Source organism: Myiozetetes cayanensis, unplaced genomic scaffold, assembly GCF_022539395.1.
Source record: "Myiozetetes cayanensis isolate MyiCay16 unplaced genomic scaffold, myiCay2020 scf1, whole genome shotgun sequence".
NCBI classification, from domain to species: domain Eukaryota; kingdom Metazoa; phylum Chordata; class Aves; order Passeriformes; family Tyrannidae; genus Myiozetetes; species Myiozetetes cayanensis.
In genome coordinates, this window is record NW_026086604.1 from 25,874,921 (window position 1) to 25,897,176 (window position 22,256).

Genomic DNA, 22,256 nt, shown 5'->3' on the forward strand with positions numbered 1-22,256 from the left:
CCAGCGCGGCGGCCCAGCGGGGCGGGCCCGCAGGAAGTGACGCCGCCGCCGTTGCCGGGACAGCGGCGTGTTTGGACTGCGGGGGGCAAGGGCCGGGCCCCGCGCAATGGGAGGGCGCTGGCCTGGCCGGCTTTCCCTCGGGCTCCCCCAGGACGGGTGGCCCACGCCCGGAGTGCCAGATGCGCCTGCTTGTCCCCGGCACGACAGCCCCGCGTCACTCGTCTCACCGCTTGCATTTGATGTAACAGCGCTTAGGTTAACTGTAAACTCACATCTCCCGAGGCCAAGACACAGGATGCGCTGATGGTCTGGCGAGAGGAACAGGGAATTTCGGGTGCTTACCCAGTCCCTTGCACTCGTGTCTAAATACGCTCGACCTTAACCTTCCTGCAGGTACACATCTTTCCCTCAGTAAAAAAGTAGGTAAAAGTAGAGAAGCTGTGAAAGTCCACACTGCATAAGAATTCAAGGGATGCACTCCAAGGAAGAAATGCTGCCGGGAGAAGACCCCCAGGTACCATCACAGGAGGCAGTGGAGCCCATCACACCGGGGGTGCTGTGTCACACTGGGCCTGTACCTGCCCAGGTAACAGCATGTGCAGGGCAGTACGGGTATGCACAGGAGTGCGCAGTCACACACGCTCTCTGGAACTGGAATCACAGTACCAAGTAACAGGAATTTCCTAACAGATTACATACTCAATATTGATTAAAACAGATCCATTATCTTGCCAGGAAATGAAAACAAAATCTAATGATGGAGTCAATTTTAAGCTGTCATGATTATTGCACAAGAGCTTACTTTGCATCTGACGAGGTCAGTTTCCTTTTTATTTATTAATTTATACCTTACAGTAACATCAGGTTGAAATTCATCCTCATAATTAGGTAAATTTGGCACAGCTTTCACCTGCACCACATTTTTATTATTTTAACCTTTCGAAGGTAGAAATCATTTAAACGCTTATTATAAAGCTCTAAGGGAGCCATGTAAGCATAAAGAGGGAAATGATGCCAGAGTTAGCCCCAAGAAAAACAAACATTCCAAGCAGTACTAACACGGGCACCTACCCAAGTACTGCACTATGAGATTTCTGAGCCAAGAGCAAGGAATAGAAAGAATTTATGCTAAAAATTGTAACAACTCCCTCTGATGAAATCAGAAAATAAGTTTCAGAACAAAAATTTTGGAGTAGAAACTCAGAAGAGATACTAGTACACTGAATCAGGGTAAGAGTAAGTTCTTTCAGCTTCATGGTGCATTCCAGTTACTCAATTACTTCACCCAAAGTGTAGCTTGGTCAAATAATAAGCAAAGAAAAAAGGTCTCAAGGAACACTCAGTAAACATGACAGGAAAGCACTCTGAAGTGGTGCAACTTTTCTGCACCAGTGATACCCATGAAAATACTATAGAACAGTTTTCCAAGTGAGTATTTCCTCACATACTGAGGATTCTGAAAAAGTGTGTAGAGCAATGAATAAGAAATAATTTTCTTCTGCCTTTAGAGAAGTGATATATTGCTGTCAGGGAATCAAGAGATTACCTAGCAGATCAAGAATTCTGCTAGAAGAATAAATTAGGCTAATTTTAAACTTCACAGCAAAATTTACTAGACTAACATTAACACAATTGGTTAATTAGAGTTGGTTCTTACACCTTGCTAACCATTGCCACTACGTATTAATTTTTACATATCAACCATTATCAACCAATAGCACAGATTGCAAGCAAACAGTCCTTAACAGCTCTATCGCACCTGAACTGGGAGTACCAAAGTGCAGATGCCTCCCCTTCAGTGCTGATGGCTTGTTCATGGTGTTCTCATGGGTCAGGTGTGGGAACTCCAGATCCAAGGAACCAGAGCTGAAGCAAGTGTCTGCTTTCTGCCCCCTCCCACAAATTTGGCATTTTATCCTTTTATGATCTCTAAACAATTCCCAGCCCCCACCTCCACCCTTGTGGAGTGGGAGTTGTTTTCCCAGGCCGTTGCAGGCACCTCATTCAGTTGTTGGACTGCCTTTTATTTTGCTTTGGTGCTGCTTCCATTCTTAAACAAAAGTAGTCTGTTCCCAGTTCTCAAGGTTGTGCTTTGTCAAAGACCAGTCACTGACCATCAGCAAGTTGTTTTTGCTGCTGTGGCCTCTGCTTTCAACCTAGGCTCGTATTTTCAAGGCCTTTGTTACATCCCACACTTAAGCTGCACCTCATAACAAGAGGCTGCTGATATCAAGCTCTGGTTCATGCAACAAGCTTTCGTTAACACACTGATAACAAGTCGAGTGGGCCTCACAGCCAAAGGCCAGGGTCTTTTACTAGCACTAAGTACTTTTACAGGGCTGCTGGGCACAAAAACGCACATACAGATACACCGTGTCAGTGCTTTAATGCTGGGGTTCTGAACGAGCTGCTTAAGTCGGCTTAGTAGCTTCTATCGTTGGAGCAACAGGACTCTGCTTCAGCTACTGTGAGGTGCAAGGTGGGCAGAAACAGCTCCACCTGGTGTGCCAAAAGGTATCCGATTTTACTACTCGCTGTTTTATGTGCAGCATGAAATACTTTTGAGTACAGTGTAGTTCAGTAATAGTTTAGGATCTTCTGAGCAGAACAAGCAAATTAAGAAATGCCTAACTGCAGTGGTCATGGTAAAGCCTCCATCATGAAGGAAGTATAACAATATATTAACGTAAGGCTTACGATTTGCTTCCATAAGATGATGTTAGGTCATTATCTCCTATTTTCCAAAAGCCTGGTGGGAAGCCTATTGATATGGAGAAAACCAAACTATGCTGCCAAAAGAGGCACTCTAAGTTGCATTAGTTTTGCATTCTTTAGCAGTGGCAGATTAAACATGTTTACAGATACAAGAAAGATGGAGTCTATTTCTCATGTAGTGACAAGAAATGGGGGAATGGTTTTAAATTGAGTGTAGTTTTAGATTAGGTGTTAGAAAAAATTCCTTACTGTGAGGGTGGTGAGGCATTAGAACAGGTTGCCCCTGTGGAGAAACTGTAGATGTCCCATCCCTGGAAGTGTTCCAGGCCAGGCTGGATGAAGCTCTACGCAACCTGATTTAGCGGAAGATTCCCTGTTCATGGCAGGGGGGTTGGAACAAGATGATCTTGATGGTCCTTTCCAACCCCAGCCATTCTATGATTCAACATTCTCGGATCTCTCATTACAAGATTCTTTACCCCAGTGAAGCAAAACTTCAAGCTCTTGGCTTAGAACTTTACAACTTTATAACTTTCTTTTCTCTTATTAAACATGCAAATTCCTAATTTAATATGATGCTTTTCATCTATACCTGCTTTGATCCACTTTGTCAGCAGTTAAAGATAACCATAGGTCAGAAATAACTATTTATTATGGATATAATATGAAGACATTTGTGTCTGATCCCTGAACCATCAAAATATACAACAAAGACTTAATTCTTTAGTAAAACAAGTAAAAGTGCATTGTAGTGTATGAAATTGCTTAAGCTTGTGTAATGCATATTTTTAGAGTAAATATTAATAATCTTCAAAGATCTTGTTGAATATCATTCAGTGCATGTGCAAGTAGTCGTATTTTATTTTCCATGGCTTTTTTATTGTTTGCCATTTCCTGCAGAAGCTCCCGCATTTCTTCTTCAACAGAGTAAACCTGAAAGAGCACACAGAGATCAAAGAAAAATTCTTGCTTTTCTTAATACACCTAACCCCATAAAATCTTGGCAATTTTTAACACTGATAAGCAGTGCAAGAGTTATATGCTTATGTTTAAATATGCAATGCACTACTCTTGACATTGGATGCAGTAGCAGAATTTGGCTTTAAAAAAAGTATTAACCTGCTAGGAGATAGCAAGTAATGCATGAAAACCAGAAAACTTATTACGGGGAAAAAGCACCAGTTGTCATGCCAAGGAAGAATGCAGTATATGACAGGAACAGTAACTGTTAACACTGGCATAGGTGAGTTAAAAGGATTATCTGGCTTAGTCATCATTACTCTTGCTTGTATAGATAAGGAAATGTTATATTTTTAACAGCTACAAAGCATGGAGCTTTACTTTTCTGGAATACCAGTTCTAGAGATTTTCTTGCTGTGTAAATATTGAGCACCAGATCAGGGCTGTCTCCATTCAGAGATCAGACTGATAGATACAAACAGGACACTTTCAAGCACCACTGTTGTAGTGGCTGTAGAATAAAAATGCAAATACAATAAACATATACATTTAGTATTAAAATTACCTTTTCGTTTGCTGCTTCAATTTGTTTTTCCTTTTCATTTGCCAGCTGCAACAGTTCTTCCTGATGTGCTACCAGCATTGACTCAAGTTTTTTTCTAAAAGCATTATCCATTTCATGAAGCTTTTCCACAGCAATCCTAAAAATGATTAAAAAAGAGATCACGCTCCTGCAAACAACTGAAGTATTTTGTTTTGTCCAATTCTGCCTTTGATAAGGTTTTAAAAACATAGGCACAGCTATATCATTAGAAGATGTTCTGTTTTCTCAAATACGTGTTCTGGTTTTATGCACTGTGTTCAGGGCTTCTGGTATTCCTCTTAGCAGAAGCATTTAATCACTAGGAAAGAATATGAAGATTCGGGCTTGCTACTGTCACCATGGATAAGAACTTCACGTTTTCAAATATCTACTTTTATGCTTTTGCTTCCCAAGAAGTGAATGATTGAACTGTGTGATCCTGTAAATGGCCTCTGACCCTGTCTCCCAGCAATAGAAAAGTGTCTGCTTCACAGCAGTGAAGCATTTTCTTGACTTATGCAAGTTCTGCTTTTAGGGCATAACTCTAAAATATGTAGGAACAAAAAGCAAAGCAAATTATTCAACTATATAATTAATTTACAACAAATTTTTGAAAAACTCCAGAATTATTTGGAAAAAAAAGTCAGTTTCACTTTTGATTTTCCAACAATTCCAAAACCCAGTATTATTGACTATTTGAGGAGTTGTAAATGTGGCAGTTAGGGACATGGTTCAGTAGTGGACTTAGCAGTGCTGGCTTAATGATTGGATTTGATGGATCCTAAACATCTTTTCCATCCTAAATGATTCTATGATTTATTAATATTATTGTGGTAAGTACTGAGGATTTGTCCTCTATTTCGTACACAGTGAATGAGGTATCTTTACTTTATCCTGCGGAGACATTAGTGAAAGCACTGTGGCCTCCCTTGTACACCATCCACAGTTGCTTGTCTTGATCTCTGATTTGCAATCGATTTGTTCCAGGCGTTCTGGTCATGAGCTGGAGGGTTGACAGGCTCATGCTCAAAGACACCCTGATACAGACTGTGCCTCACATGCACAAACATCATCCCTGTACAACTCCAGCCAGCACGTGTGATTGCTGCAGAAGAGTCTCTGTTATGTAAGTGACATGGAGTTTACTCACAAGGTAAATCAAAAGCATTGTGGTGGAATGGGTATATTAGGGAGGAACGAGTGTAGGCTCCAGTCATTATCAAAGAAAATGGAAACAGAGCTAAGAAGTTTAAATGACGAATTTAAACTCTGAATTTAAGCTCTAACTGAATGCCAGTTCCACGAAATACATCACCTGTATAGTGCGAATTCCTTTTAGGCACGCAGAGTTTGTAACTGGGCTCAAAAGTAATTAAAAGGTGTTACGCATTCTTTTGCCATATAATCAAACCTTTTTGTATACTTATTAACAGTGAAGCTCTACAGTAACTGAGTAGTCACAATATAAACTATTAAGGTGTTCACCTTTGAGTTTGAAGACTCTTATTTCTCTCTTCAATCAGTTTCTTCTCTTTGATATCAAAGTTTTCCTTCATTTGTTTAACCTGCACCTCCAGCTGGCTTAATAGCTCTCCTTTACCTTGCCACCTCTTTTTCAGTGCGCTGAGAATAAAATGCACATATTTACAATGACTATAAATACCACTTCTTAGGAGGGCAGAAAAAATTTTTCCATGCTTCCATTTTTCCTCATTTCTGTGGGTTTTAATAGTAAGCAAGTACTCTCTGAACACAGAATAACTTCAGAGCAGTGTTGTATACAATGATCCCAAAGAATTATTGACTTGTCTGTATCACCTGTGTGCATTCCTAATGTCATCAAGTTCTAGTTCTTTTTCTTCTAGCAGTTGCTTTAATTCCTCTTTTCTTTCATTTTGTCTTTCCAATCTTTCCATCAGTTTTTCACATTCAGCAGTTTTTTCATCCAACTTTACTTGAAACAATTTCTGAGCTTCACGATTTTCTTCATGGTGTTTTCTGATTTGCTTATTTTTTTCTTGTAAGCCCTTTAGAAGATAAGTATTTTAGAACACATAAACACTTTATTGTAACAATAAAGTATTTGTTTAGTCTATGATGGAATAAAGCAGAGAAGGACATGTGAAAGTTTACTCTTCTGAATGTGTGAAAACCACTTAGTAAAGTGATAGCCAGTTAGTCAGTCTTCATCTGAAAAAAGTCAGAGTAAAAAAAACAAAAAAACACACCAGACCGAATCTGAAGTTGAAAGCAAGTTAAGGAAAAAGTTATTTTGAACTCTTATTCTATGCAAGAATAAACAACTTACTGAATAAAGTTGAATGAACAACTTATTCTTTTGAACAACCTATTCTACATAGTCACTGAGTTCACAATTTGTAACAGTGAGTAATGAACTGAACTTTGAGAGACATAACATGGTATAAATTTTGATTAATAAGCTAAAGTTTTAAGTCTCTTAATGAATGAATGGAATTAGTAGAACAAAACATAGTACCTCTGCTGCAAAAATATTGACTTACAAGAACAGAATAGAGAAAAAAACACATTGTTGTAAAATAAACATGAAACAAACATTTAAAATTGTTTTTCCTTTTTCAGGAAGAATGATGCTATCAGCGTTTCACCTCTCTCAAAATCATTTTTAAGAATAACTTGAAGCAAGGCAAAAAGAATAAAGTCTGTACATAAATATGGTTCAGTGAGAGATTCAAAGTAGCACCTCTGCACATGTATTTAGTAAAAAGCTCTCTTCTGCTCTCAGTGAAATGAATTGCCACTGACAGCCTGATTGTGATTTGTGAGTTGGTAAACAAGTGCAGACCCAGCTTTCATTACAGCCTTTACAATAGCTAAAATTAAGACTTGCAGTGAGAGTTAAGCACAAAAATTGTCAGATATGGCACTTACTTCTTTTAATCTCCTAATTGTTTCTGTCTGATCATCCAGTATTTTGTTTTTAATTCTTATGGTATCACTGTCCTGTTCCTTTTGTTTTTTTAACATCTCAATCTCATTTGTTAGAACTTCAATTTTAGCTTCCAGTTTTCCCCGATCTTGAGCAAGATGAGCTCCTAGACAAAACAGGATATTCACACTGCAGCGCTCATTTTACAGATGACTTCAAGATGTAGAATGTTCGGAAATGGGGTGGAGGTAAAGGTAAGAACCACCTCACAAACCAAACCATTGACTGTTTTGTGCATTGGAAACACTGTAGGAATTTAATCTGTAGGTAGGTAACACTTAGGTAGCAAGTGTAGAACTGAAGGTCTCTATTTTATCCTTTGAAAACTTCTCTGAAAAAAGTCAGCAGTAGTTCTTACAGATCCAGCCAATGTAAAAGAGCCCACAAGGTGGTGCTGAGTCAACTGAATAGGGAAAAATGAAAAATGCCCAGGTTTTTCTTCCCCCCCCCCCCGTATTTAATACTTAAGATATATACTGAAATTTTCACATTCCACTTATATGATAGAAAAGTAGCATTATATAAGTCTATCTAAAAAACCTTGTTTTCCTAATTTCATATTTAAAAGCTCTTTGTATAACACTGTGGTATTTTGATGTTTTCAGGAAATAGATAAGCTATATCGCAATCAACTCCCACAACTGCTGTTACAGATCCCATGTGCCACAGAACATCTGTTTTTGCACATCAACTCTACAACTAGGTAAGATCAGGAAGGCATCCAGAAACCTTGTCATGATTACAACTCTACTGGAGTGTTTATTTGAGAGGTAAGATATTGAGCACCACCATTTTTTCTGCAAAAGAAAAAAAAAAACAACCCCAAAACTATTTTACCCTGTTGTGCCAGCTCCTGCCCCCATATTTTTCTTTCCATTTTTAACCCATCAATCACAGATTCCTGGGCTGTCAGCTGAGAAGTAAGTTTTCCATTTTCCTTTTTTAGAAGTTCAACTTGAACGGCCTTCTGTTTGCCCTCCTCAGTCACAGTTTCAAGTTCTCGAGTTCGACACTGTATGAATGGATATTGGAAAAAGACAATAAGATCCTTTAAAACAAGTATTCAAATTCTCAAATCAATACTAATTGATTTCCTGGTTGCGAAAGTAATACTTATATACAGCAAATTAACTGAGAAATATTCTGCTTGCATTCAGGGTTCTATCTGCATCTCTTTCCAGTTATGAAACGTAAATTTGCTTCAAGTAGACATACTTCAATCCCAGAAAACTGTAAAGCTGATTTCCAGGTAACTGCCCTAAATTATCAATGCCATTATAAAAAAACTATTTAGAATCACAAATTCACAGGTAAAAAAAAAAAGCACAAGGAAAGCAAAGATATTAAAAACTAAATCAGAAGGAAACAGACAGAACTGGGATGACCTTTCACTTCCAATGATAAAAACTTATCTTAATTATGCAGTCTACTTTTTGTTTTACAGATTACAGCTATTTTATATAGGTATTTTTCAATCTTGTTCTTAGCATTATTACTGACTGGCAGAATCCTATTCTATACAGCAACACACTGTTTGGACATCCCAATAGCAACACGGAGGGAGAAGACTAGAAACAACTGTGCAGGGGTTGTACTACACCCAAGTTTTAGCACATAGATGGACTGTATACATACATGGACTGAATCATACCTCCATTTAAAAATTATGTTCCTGAGATTTTTAAAATTTATGGATAATAGAATAGTACTAGAATATGTTACCATAAAGCAACTGTGCCCAAAGGATTTAACACTAACATTTGCCGATTAGTAGATAATGAATAATACTGCTAATGTTATGCAACTAGAAGATATTAAGCTACTAATAACTACACTGGATTATCTGTTCAATTTAATTTTTACTTCATGTACAGTGACCAATGCAGAAGCATATTCCATTCCTTTGAATTTACAAGGGGTCAGGGTTACTAATGCAGGTTTTGTAGTTTTGACTGACAACTTGATTATATACAAACTGCTAGTGCTCACTTTTGAAAACACAAATGAGTCTTGGCTAGTCCTTTTCCATATGGGGAGCAGCATTTGTTGAGAAATAGAAGTGCAAGATGCAAGAATAACAGCTGATGTGGAATACTAGGTTTTAGAGCGACAGGAAACATGTCTTTCAGTCAATCAACCTTTCATGGAATTTATAGATGAAACATTAAAAAAAAAAAAGTAATTGAAGTGTTTTGAAACAAGTACCTTTAGGTTTGCTGTAGCTTCTTCATTTGATTTTGTTAATTCTGCAATCTTGGCTTTCTGTTCTTCTACCATACTTGTCAGGTCTTGAATCAGACTTGCCATATCTTTTTCCCTTTCTTCAGACTCAAGCAGGGTTCGTTTGTGTTTAACTAGATCAGCAGAAACATTTTCAAAACCCTCTTTTACCTAAAGTTTTGTAAGACAAGACTTGAAAAATGCTAACATTTGGAAAAAGTGTGTATACATAAACATAAGTGACATCTAAATTCCAAGTGAAGAAACAGAAATTTATGAACTGTGTATCAAATTAGTGAATATCTGAAACTGGGGTTTTTTTACTGGTTTGTTGGTGATACTTCAACTTGAAACTGTTCTGCCCAGCTACGTATTTGTAAAAAAACCAAACCAGCAAAACAAAGCAAACACAAACTAAACCCAACAACAAAAAGCAAACAAACACAAAACCCAAGCCAAACCAACCAACCAACAACTCCCCAAAAAACAATACAAAAAATGCATGGGTGGATGGGAAGCAGAGCTTGGTAACTGAAAACAGTGCCTTGATTTAATTTCATTGTTAAGATTGACATTAAAATCTTGAAAGGAGTTAAAGTAAATTCAATCTTTTTTTTTCCCCACCAGAAGGGTAAAATATAAAATAATGTAAAATAAAATAAAATAATGTAAATAGTAGCCGAAGAAATAAGTTCTTTAAGGAGTTTAGTAAACAAGTTTTGAAAGCTGAGTTTCAAAATGCATATCCAAAATTCAATTTTGAAAAGTTAAACAATAAGGTACTTCATTATTAAATACACTAGTATATTTGCAACTATAACTTTATCAAAACACATGCATTTTTACTATAATTGAATATATTCTAATAGAATGTCAACATACTTTAAAAGAAATGAATAACACCAGACAGAAGTGGGTTTCTTTACTTTCATTTGATTAACTTCTACTTATGAACAAAAATGCTGGGTTTTTTGAGTGCTGACTTGGCATTTGCTGTTGATGCTCTCTAATCACTGATATTTCAAAGCCTACTACCAGTATTTTTGCATGAATGCTTGACCATAAGGATCAAAAAAAACCCAACCAACAAACAAAACACCAATAACAGAAACACCCCCAAAAATATCTCCCAAAACCCAACACACTTAAAGAGAACTACAACCCCACCTAATGTGAGATTACATGTTCTCTCAATCTTACCTCTTTAAACCTTTTTGCTTCAACAGTTAAAGCTAAACGAAATTCATCTTCTAACTCTCTGTACTTCTGGTAGGACGTGTTAATTTTCTCCTGCAATTCTTTAACACGCTGTTCATGCCTCTGCTTCTCTTTTGCCACTTCTTTTGACAAAGCATCTTGAAATTCAGGTCCATTTAAAGCCACTCGGGTTTCAAGTTCTTTCCTGAAGTTACCAAACATATACGTGAGACACAAACTGCTGTTTCAATTAATTTCCTTGGTATTACTGAACAAGAATAATGAATTTCATAATAAATGTGATAAATTCCTTAGTCTCACAGACATATTTCATTCTTCTATGACAATGACACTGCCATGAGGAAAATTCTGTTGACTGGTGTTAAAATATCCAAAGGAATACCCTTATTTTTAAATTCAAACTCTTGTAGAAATGATTAAATTGCTCTTTCACTTTTAGTTAGCATTTATTAGCTTTGCTGTCAACAAACATCTGCAAGTGACACTGGAATCAGAGAAAAGCCCTGTACAGCCAGACAAACCCTCTTTTGCAGTAATTCTTTTCACCCTCAACCAACCAACAACTGTTGCTTCTCACTCAAGACTCAGAACCCGAAAAGCCGCAGCAACAGGGATCTAAAAGGAGAATGTTGAAGCAAAAGTACCCTGCACTTTCAGACTATTCTGTTCACCTGCTTTAAAGCAAAAAGACTTCTTTCACGTTACATCTTTTGGAGATTTAAGAGATAATTACTGGAAGTTCTCAAAACACAGCTATCAGATTCTTCCCATCTACACTTGCAGCTCTCTTGGTATCTGAACACATGTACCCATGTAAAATTTAGCAAATTTAACCAGCTTATTTTATTAGTAACCTTTCTGACATTACTATACCACAGCGTACTTACTGCTTTAGTTTGTACACATATTTGATTGTATTAGATGACAGTAAAGAACATAAACTCAAGTATTCTCCAAAAAAAGGAAAGTTTTGAAGAGGAAATCAGACAGGAAATAACTCACCCCTACACCCACAAGCAGGATATTGCAGAAGCTGACTTATTTTTTTGAATACTTTGTTTTATTGTAGTATATGTAACTCTTCAGACAGTAATTCAGATACCATTTTATTTTTATCGGATTTTTTTCCTGGATTACAGATCCAGTATTTCAAATAAAGAGTTCAGCCACATAATAAGACATACCTTTGCTCTTGCTCTCTTAATACAAGCAGTTCATGTAGTTGTTTTACCTTCTCCTTCTGTTGTCGGAAGGATATTCGAAGTAACTGTACTTCTCTTTCATTTGCTGATGCTTTAAGCTCTGCTTCTTGCACTTGCTTCATCTGTGTGGAATTCATAAAGACAAGAACAAGATTTTTTTTAAAACTGCAGTCTTCATGTGTTATCCTGGAATACAAAGGAACAGATGCTTTATAAGAGTTTTGTTGTTTGTTTCTTATTGGTTTTGGTTTTATTTTTTTTTTTCTTAATATATCCTATTTCACTTGCAGAAATTTAAGACAAATGTTTAAAATTAAGTCTTAGCTTAACTTACCACAACACAAAAAAATCCACTTTCATGAAGAAACAAAGGCATTTACCTAATTTATAAAGAACTTGAGTGTCCTGCAGAAGTGGAAGAAATGCATTGGCACAATGATTTCCTCAATTATAAAACTATTACAATATGAGAGTTTATTAGTTTCAAACAAAACATTTTTAGATGTATTCAACATAACCAGTTTTTAACATTCCACTTATAAAAACCTCTTTTTGATTTGTACACTTTAGAGCTGCTGAACAGAGCTGCTTCCTAATTATTTTACAAAAAATGGAGAATCAGTGTAAACTCCAGATGGCATACTCCACTTTTCCCATTTGATCCAAGCTTTTATGAGTAATTACATTTCATAAGCTTAAGCCTTTTATATACAAAGCTCCCTTTCCTGATTCAGTAAGGAGGGAAAAAAAGAATATGAAAAAGAAAAATTATAAAAAAGGTTTTAATTACACATGAAATGGTAATTCAAAATCAGGACACTTCAGAAGGCTAAGTTCTCATGTACTAAATGTCAAGCCTTTTCCTGAGTAATATTTAGACACAACCCACTGTATTCTTGTTGTTTTGTGGATACAGAGAAGCAATTCTCACTTAAATTGAATCACTTAAAAAAAGTCAAGCAAGAGTAGATGCAAATTTAAAGACTGCCAGAAAACAGGCAGAAAATAGGCATTTAGATGCATAGTAGACTTATCCTGAATCCCTTCAAGAAGTCATCTAGTAATGCTGACTGAAGGCCTTAAACAGTGACTGCCTGGAGAAAGTGTAATTTACCACTGAAGCTAACTGCCAGTGTGTACTATGAGAAAGCTCTATTAAATATTCTAGAATTTGTTAATCTTGGAGTCGATAAAATAGGCCAAAAGTATATTAAATATGAACATTAAAAAGGAGAACTTAGTTTCTAGAGCATCATGATTATTCTTTGAAACCTAATTATTGAAGATTATTTGCTCCAGGATCTTAAAGACAGGAACAAAGACTTTGCCCTAATAAAGTTTTGTAATTAAAAACAGTGCTACTACAGATGACATATTTCTACAAACTCATTAAAAGAATAAAAGCCTCATACATCAATAAGGTATTTCCATTCTTATAGGATGGAAAAAACTCCATCGACCCCAACCCCCCTTTTCTTGTTCTCTAAATCACTAAATTTAGTACTTTTCAAGGTGACAGGCAGATACCTAATCTAAACTGAAGGTCACTTCTAGATCCATAATAGCTCCAGGGGATCTACAGGTAAGGAAGAAAATGGAAGAGCCACTCAGGTGCCCAAAGAGCAGCCTAAATTAGAGGGTGACTTGAACAGCACTTGCAGTTTGCTGTCAGGGAGTGCCCCTAGTCTCATTCCTTTCAGGGTATCTGAGCAACACCACCTCCTACAGCACTTCAGTGGAAGCTGAGAGACTTTTCCGGATGGGTATGTTAGGATTCAGTTTCTTTAAGTTCAGTGACGCAGGAATAGGCTAATATAGGAATATAAACAAACAAATTGGAGGACACTGAAAATTCAGCCATTGACTTTTCAGAGAGAAATAGTAGCAGTATCTGGTCCAGCAACTTGATCTTATGCATTTGTATACTGAAAAAAGTGCCTCCAATAACAAAAGCATCATTATCTTCTCCAGCTGTAAAAATATCCACCAAAAATCCCAACCAACAAAACAAAACAACCCCACTCAAAACAACCAGAATCTTTAAAGTAAGTTCTCGGCAATTACTGTTTTGTTCTGGTTGAAATTAAAAGCATCTAATTCTTTAGATCAGCGAAACAAGCAGAACCACCAGGTTTCCGTCCCACTAGTAGATCTTTACTGATTTTTAAAAAAACTTGTCTTTGTTACTGTATATTATCAGAAAATATCAACTCTAAGTGTTTAAGTACATAGTACTTGGTTTTCCTTTATCTTAAGACCACATCACATGACATACTTCATTTATAAAATACATTAATGTACAATTAAAATGGATACCTGTTATTAACTACTATTATTGTGGAAAACTCAAGACTTAAAGCTTGTGAAATCTAGTGTTGCTTTGTATCCGGGACTATAGCAGCCACCCCATTGCCAATGTATTATTTGCTCATGAAAAATATTTACCTCTATTGCTCGTTGCTGCAATCTCTGTGTCTCCATCTTGGATAGTGTTTCTTCTAAAGCTTGCATGGCCTTCTGATGTTCTGCTTCTTTATTTCTTGCCTGATTTAACTCATTAGTAAGTCTTTCGGTTTCACCTTTCAACTGCTGGACATCTGCTTGCAGTCTTGCTTTGTCATCTCTCTCTTTCAATATCAATTCCTTTAGCCTGAAAATAAATGCCATGAAGTTGTATTAAAAGCATCTTAGTATTTAGTTTGATGTCAAATACGTTGAGAAAAACCCATTAGTAACTGTTGTAGCACCATATCTTGTTCTTTACTTAGTTTTACTACTTACAGCACTGTCATTACCACTTTAAAAAGACATAAACTATTACTGTGGAGCGTCATTTTAAAAAGCCTGAGCTGGAGGCAAGCTCACAAATAGATCTTTTAGGAAATGACATTCCAATATCATTTTGCTTTGCATGCAAATTGAACACGTAGTACCAATTTGTAATTTATTATCTTCACTAAACTCTGAAACATTCTTAAATATATTAGCTATTTTTATATAAGATCTATCTCAACAGAAAAGAAACATAAGCTTCTAATACAAGTAAAGCTGGGAAGTGAACCCAAAACAAAAAGGAGAAAAGGGAAATAATCACAGTCAGTCAGGGATGGTAACTCAGGAAGCACCTGGCTTGTTTCTTCCTTGCAAGAAAGAAAATGCATCTTTGGCAACTCCAAAAATATCTGATGACAAACAATGCTTTGTTAGATCTTTTTTAAAAAAAGCTGCTGCTTAGAACTTACACAAGAATGATGACAACCAATGATGACAACTATCCAAAGATGTGCTAGGCCTGCCCTACGCAACATATTGCCTATGGGCCAACTCTGGCTGGCCAGAAACACCTTTATTCCAGTGCACTGAGCAGGAAAAACACAAAGAACACTGCAGGTGTAAGTGGAAAGAGAGACTAGGAAACAGAAGGTGAAAGCATGATACAGACTGTTTGGAAAGTAATGGCTGGAAATGGAGGTAAGCCACATACTGATATTGTTCTAAGATGAGAACAGGAAGAAAACTGCAGAAAGGAATTTCATTAGGTAATACTGAGAGAAATTCTAGCACTACTTCTTGATGTGTTATTTTCCAAGTATATTGTTCAAAGCTGGTCTCACTTCTTAAGCCTACAAATTGAATTTTCATGAATCAAAAAACCCCAAAACAAACTCTTACATTACAGCACTGTTTCCCTACCTGTCTGCAGTGTATACAGCCATACTCTGAATATTCTTTTCTTCTTTTGAATGCTTCTGTAGCTCTTTGACATGGTCTAATAATTTCTTTTCTGCTTGCTCAGCTTTCCATCTCCTTTCTTTCTCCTGATCCAGTTCTTGAATCAGCACCTTAGCAAGATTAGCACCAAATTATTAGTAAACATTCAAGCATAGCCAAAAATGACAAACAATATTTGTAACTGTAGAACAAGACTTTTTAGTCTTTCTGGAATTCATGAGTGACAGAGCAAAGGGCAAGTGACCAGGCCAAAAACTCCCATAAAAGTGAAACAAAATAAATCCTCTCCCAGTTGACACTCTAAGAACAACACTACTTTTGATACTATCTACATGCAATTGTTTTTGTCACCTCCAATTTTAGTTTGATCAGGAGACATATGCTTGGCTTTAGGTGAAGACATACTTAATTTGAAATGATGCAAAACCTACTTGGTATGTTGATTCCTCTGTGGGATTTGAATGACTTTCTTCTACTTTTTCTGTATTGCTCTGTCTACCAGTTAGTATTTCAGCTTTTCTTCCCACAACTTTCAAGTCTTGATTGTCTGATGATGAATTAAGATGAGAGTCTCTCTGACTGCTGTGTGGACACTTTGGGGAACTCTTCTTCTCTTCCCTATATTAGCCGGACATCAAGGTATATTTAAGAGTTTAAACAGTAACAGGGGATTCAGACACTTTTATAGGATGAAATTTTACAGTTATGTGCAACATTTGAATAATACAGTTCAAAACCACACAGAGAATAATTTGCAAGGAAACCACAGCAAAAACAGTTAAATTCAAATAGTCAGCTATAAAAAGATATATGTAACTAGTTTATGCTATCTGAAAGACACCTCTTGATCACATAGATATGAAACAATTCTGGAGAAGCAGAGTAGCTGTAGAGCTGCGGTGGCTAACTAAGCAAATATAACCAATTTGTATCACCTTCTACTCATCACTCCTGATAAATCAAACAAATCACTATGGCATCCTCAGCTTCATCACAAAATATGGACAGTTAAATTCTTTACCATTGTTCGGACACCACAAACCTTTTACTTTTATTTTTTAATAAAAAAAAATTCTGTCTGTGGAGAATTTTTCTGTCACCACAATTTAAAACAAAGATGGAATAATAAGCTGTTAAATTCTGAAAGTGTTTTTTTCAGAATCTTTAGTTTTCTTCTCACCTAAAGACAGAAACTGCTCTCATGGAGAAATGACAGACTGAAGCCTCAGAAGCTACTCATTTTCAGAGTATTATTAAAAGAGCTAACTGACCCAACCTACCACTTCCAGAAAAATGTTTCAAGTACTACATTCACTCTGACAATATTCAGCTTAATTCATTTTGGCTTTATATGGCAAACATCAGGATACCTGTTGGTTATTTTGTTCTTAAGATGACTTTCACGACGCTTAGGAGATAAGGTAGTTCCCCGCTGAGGAGGGATCTTGCTTCTTTTCAAGACCTTTCTGTTGTTCTCTTTCCCACTCTCATTTTCGCTCTCAGAAGTTGGATCTGTGTCTCTCTTAGCTTTGAGACAACTTGGAGGAGCTTCCTGTCTTGAGCTATCAGATACCTAAGAAGAGATCAAAATTTTATCTATAAATTTAACAATTTCTAATTGGCTAATTTCTAACACTTATTCAGGTGCCATTTTAAAAAAAGTTCACACAAAATAATTTTGATAGAAAAGTAAATAACTGCTTCCAATTTTTTACTTTTACAATCCCTTCCCTCCTTGCTAAAATATCTCATTGTTTTAAAGAAAAAATATACCCAATGTACTTGAGAACATATAGCTATATCTTTTTGAAATTTGAACTGAAGTTTGGTAAAATCCTTAGGCCTAAAAGGTTGGTGCAAAATGTAAAACAAATACAGCACTTAAAACCAAAAAAGCCTTGCAAACACCACCAACTCTTAAACCTGACAAACTTGTATGTTACCTATGCTAACAAAACATATTAACAAAACAATATTACCTGACAAACATATCAGATTGAGATGACCTATTGGTGAAATTAATTTTCACCAACTGTATAATACAGGTGTTTTGGTGCATTTCATGTTTTATTTTGGTTTAGTTACTATATTGATGGCTTCAGGGTAAAAAAAAATGGACAAAAGTTTTCTAATATAACATGATCACATAGCTCTGCTAGTCCCATACACTATGGTTTTTATTCAGTATGAAAGTTGCCAGGATTCAAGGTGCAATCTTCAGTTTTAAAGACTTGTTTTTATTTTATTCCCAGCTTTTCAAAATTATTAAGAACACGTTAGCACCATTAGCCCATACACACCAGTAGAATGCTCCAGTCTGTTCCAGAAAAATTTTGCATTATCAGAAATGCACACCTCAGTTTACAAACAAAACTTAACAGAAAAAAAAAATCACCTTTTGCAGTATCTGTGAAATCAGATCTTCTATTCTTTTAATCCTCATCTCACTGTATATTTTATCAAGTTCAGCCTTCTCTGGTTCTGAAGATGAGACGAGCTCTGTGGAGGAGCTGGTGGCACCTTGGACTGGTATTCTTGTACGCTGATGAAAATGAGCCAGTGCCTGGTCGATATGAGGTGTTGCCAGTGGTAAGGTAACATTGTTCTGTCAGAAGGAAAGACAACCCTTGCAGCATTAATGAGTTGCATGCAATATAAAAATAAAGCATATCACTATTAAAATCAGTACACACAAACTATGGCACCTGATCTCTGGATGAGGGGCACCCAGATGAAACCAAAGAGTTCAAAACATCTTCTAAGCACTGCAAATCTGAACAGTTTTTTTCTTCCAGGTCCACTGGTTCACCAGAAATTCCTCTTCCATCTAGAGCTGTTAGCTGTGGCAATGCCTGAAGAACAGTTTCTCTGTAACCTTGAGGAAAAAACCACAGGTAAACTGAAATCAATCTCCCAAGATGTCTAGTGTATTTCAGGTATACAATCTTAAAGGATTCACTGCATTTTTAATATAAGAAAAAAAGTAGGGAGTTATCTACAATTGTCTCATCTTTCCCCATCCATGGCATTCAACAGACAACATTACAAACTAAATGAAATAGAAAGCTGTAGGCCTGGTCCTGACCTACACCGGGATTTTCCAACTACACAGCACACTACACAGCACACTACACTACAGTTGCACAGACAACCTTTTAATATCATACTGCACAAAAACACTTGTATCAAATGAAAGGATAGACAATTGTAATGGAAAGGCAAGTTCTGAAATAGCTTAGATAACTTGTCAGTGAATGAAGTAAGGCATTATGAAACTGTAAAGCACTGAAGTTAACTTTCTTTAAATTAATGGAATTTGGGCTTCTTAACAGTGCAGTTTAGAAAGTTAGTGTCACCAAAGACACATAAAGAGGTATGTAAATGCTTGCTGAAGAAAACTAGTGGAATTTTCTAAGTTATCCAGACAACTTTAATAGTCCTGTTACTGTTTCCATAGTGCCTGAATGCATTTGTAAAACATTTGCTTTTAAAAATATTACTTAAAACTTAATTTGGCTTTCCTCTAGTACCTCTGAGGTTTCTAACTGTACATATATTACACCTGTATCAGTTACATGCTCGTTATATAGTTGCTATTTTGTATTATTGCATTATTCCTACTGTTCTATTCTTTGTAATGAAATTATCTTTGAGCTCTCCCAGAAGTATCAATCCTCTGCTTCTAGCTTTCTGAAGATTTTCCCCTCTCATATACACACAGAGAAAGAAAACAAAAAACCCTACACCAAAATACGATTCTACAATTTAACTTGTTTGAAAACAGGGTGTAACATTTAAATGGCAGGAGAAACCTATCCCCAAAGCAGAAGCTCTAAGCAACCCAACTGAAAGTGATATATCCACGTGCAATCTCCAACTTGTCTCCATGCTGCCTAGTGAAACCCCTGCCTACTATTTTAATACAAATGCCAATTACTGTAGAGTATTCTAGACTCTGCCACTACTAACTGAAGCTGTGGGAAAAGAAGGAAAAGCTAATTGTGCTACTGATTGTGGTCTCTATCAGTAGCAGACTCTACTTCCCATACCTGCCCTCTTTCTATGTAGTTCAATATCTCAATGTACATTCTTTGAATTCCCCACCTACCCACTTATAATATTAATACTCCTTTCCTTCTATTTCTGCAACATTTTCTGTTTCCATCACTTTCCCACCTTAACCTAAAATAATATCATAGAATCATAGAATGGTTTGGGTTGGAAAGGACCTTAAAGATCACCCAGTTATCCCACCCCCTGCCAGGGGCAGGGACACCTTCTACTAAAACAGGTTGCTCCAAGCCCATCCAACCTGGCCTTGAACACACTTCCAGGGATAGAGCATCCACAACTTCTCTGAGCAACATGTTCCAGTGTCTCATTACCTTCACAGTACATAATTTCTTCTTAATATCTAATCTAAACCAACTCTCAGTTTGAAGCCATTCCCCCTTGTCCTGTCAATACATGGAAAAGAGTCTCTCTCCATCTTTCTTCTTGTCTCCCTTCAGGTACTCAAAAGCCACAATTACGTCACCCCAAAATTTCTCTTCTTCAGGCTGAACAATCCCAGTTCTCTCAGCCTTTCCTCACAGGAGAGGTGCTCCATCCCTCTAATCTTCGTGGCACTCCTCTGCATTCACAAGTGAAAATGTTGAGCCTTATCTAACCATACAACATTACAATTTTAAGAATATGCCTGCAGGAAAATGATTTTTTTTCATGGAAAATGAATTAATTTTGACCGAATTCATATTTCACATGCTGACCAGCTTATGAGTGAATTTGCAAGCTTCAGAACATGGCTCACAGCTTAAAGGAAATGACTGGCCTAATGAGCACAAAGTATCCACCGAACATGAGATCCTACCTGCTATGTGACAAACTGGATTGGCTTTTCCGTTTTTTTCCAGCGTGAGGTTTGTCAAAGAGTGCAGCCCCTTTGTGCACTGAAGTAAGTGAATAACATTGCTTACACAGTTGCTGTGAAGCTCAATATGGCTAATCTTATATCTGGTTCCGTGAAGGGATCGAAATCCTGGAAATTTGAGAAAAAACCCAAAAACAACAAAATAATGTTTTCTGCTGCGGTCCTAGACTAAGGGGTTTAGAACAAATGGCAGCTTGTTCAAAAAATATTCGGTAAATAATGTATCATAACTAGAAATCAGAAAAGAATACTTGTTCCATATCCTTGTCTATATATGTTAATTTGCCATGACACTCTACCACATAGTACAACAATTAAGCTAGTTATGAGAGCTAACTGTAAAGAAACACATTAGTTTCTGGCTGTTAAAAAGCATGTAAAAATAAACATTTTCCTTGAAGTTTCATTTTATAGCTCAGTCCATTAACAATTGTTACCGATGTTATTTTTCAATTTCCATTACAAGTTCTCTTGATCCTGTAGCATAAAATCTCACAAGCAACAACTGACCATTTTAACAAAGAGATATAGATGAAACTTCTGTAAGTTGCATTTTTGGAAATAAGTCTGAAATGTTTACTGTGCTACTTTCTGAACAAGCTTGGCCTTACCAAACACAGGAGAATAAATTCCAGCTTAAAACAATCTGTGGTGTTAGAAACTTGAAAGCTGAGAGGAGCAGTAATCGCAACTTTTATTAGAATTACTTGGTGAATTAGCACTTTAAGTACTGGAAACTTCTCAAAATACACTTGGTCAACTTTTTCAAAATTAAAGTGAGACAAATGCTTTGTACTGCACTGCACTTGGCAAAGGCACTTACCAGAGAGATCGTGTATGCGATTATATGACAAGTTCAGCACAGTTAAATTAAAGAGTTTTTCCAGTCCTAAACAAAATGAGGAAAACATAGAAACTGTAAGATTTTGAGAAGAATGCAGTTTTCATAACGCCAAGCTTGCAAAGTGAGCCTTAAAAGATCATAACTATGAATTATGACATAATTATTATTACTATGATTATATTATGACTATATTAAACTATAATATCAATAATAATTAGGTTTTCCTTTTAAATGAAGGCATTTTGTTACGATAAAGCTTATGAAGACTATATAGGCTTATTTTAAAATTCACATTATAATATAGTTAGTAGCCTATACTAACTTTGCATAACCTTTACTATATGCAAACATTCCAGAAGCAACCTTCAAGACAACTCTTAGAAAACTTTCGTGAGTTTCTAAATAGACAGAAATAAACATTGCCGACCCTCCACTTTGGTTATCAGGTTACAGGATAAGCTGAGGGTGCGCAGGTTCGCCAGGGAGCCGAGCCCCTCGATCCGGCGGATCTGGTTCGAGGACAGGTCCAAATGCAGCAGGTTGCGGAGGTGGCCGAGCCCTTCGATCCTGGCGATGCGGTTGCAGTGGGCGTTGAGCGTGTGCAGGTCTGAGCTCAGGGGCACATCCAGCAGGCTGCGGAGGACAGGGGGCTCGGTCAGCCGGGCAGCTCCGCTCCCGGGCCGCCCCTCACCCTCCGGCCCGTCTCTCACTCACCTCTTAAGGCCCCTATCCATGAGGCTGAGCTCGCCGGGAATTCCCGCCATCCCGCCGGGCCCCGCGCAGTCCGCTCCTCGCTTCAGACCTCCCTCGCCTTCCACGGCCACGCTCCCGCCTCACGGCCGGGACACAACCGCCTCACGGCTCCGCCGCCTTCCCGCTCCCGC

At 37.1% G+C, this 22,256-nt stretch overlaps 1 protein-coding gene across 1 annotated transcript; it reads right to left on the reverse strand.

Moving 5' to 3' along the window:
* Positions 1 to 901: 901 nt before the first annotated feature.
* Positions 902 to 22,185, reverse strand: LRRCC1 (leucine rich repeat and coiled-coil centrosomal protein 1). Its single transcript, XM_050332919.1, has 19 exons — positions 22,087 to 22,185; positions 21,800 to 22,005; positions 21,352 to 21,417; positions 20,469 to 20,636; positions 18,304 to 18,473; positions 17,994 to 18,203; positions 16,969 to 17,171; positions 16,030 to 16,216; positions 15,560 to 15,708; positions 14,312 to 14,516; positions 11,849 to 11,988; positions 10,647 to 10,848; positions 9,432 to 9,617; positions 8,064 to 8,238; positions 7,169 to 7,332; positions 6,077 to 6,285; positions 5,744 to 5,881; positions 4,241 to 4,376; positions 902 to 3,648 (listed from the first exon to the last, which is right to left on the reverse strand). Exons 1-19 carry the CDS (start codon positions 22,134 to 22,136, stop codon positions 3,526 to 3,528), a joined length of 3,087 nt encoding a protein of 1,028 aa, XP_050188876.1. The 5' UTR covers positions 22,137 to 22,185; the 3' UTR covers positions 902 to 3,525.
* Between the last annotated feature and the right edge of the window lie 71 nt (positions 22,186 to 22,256).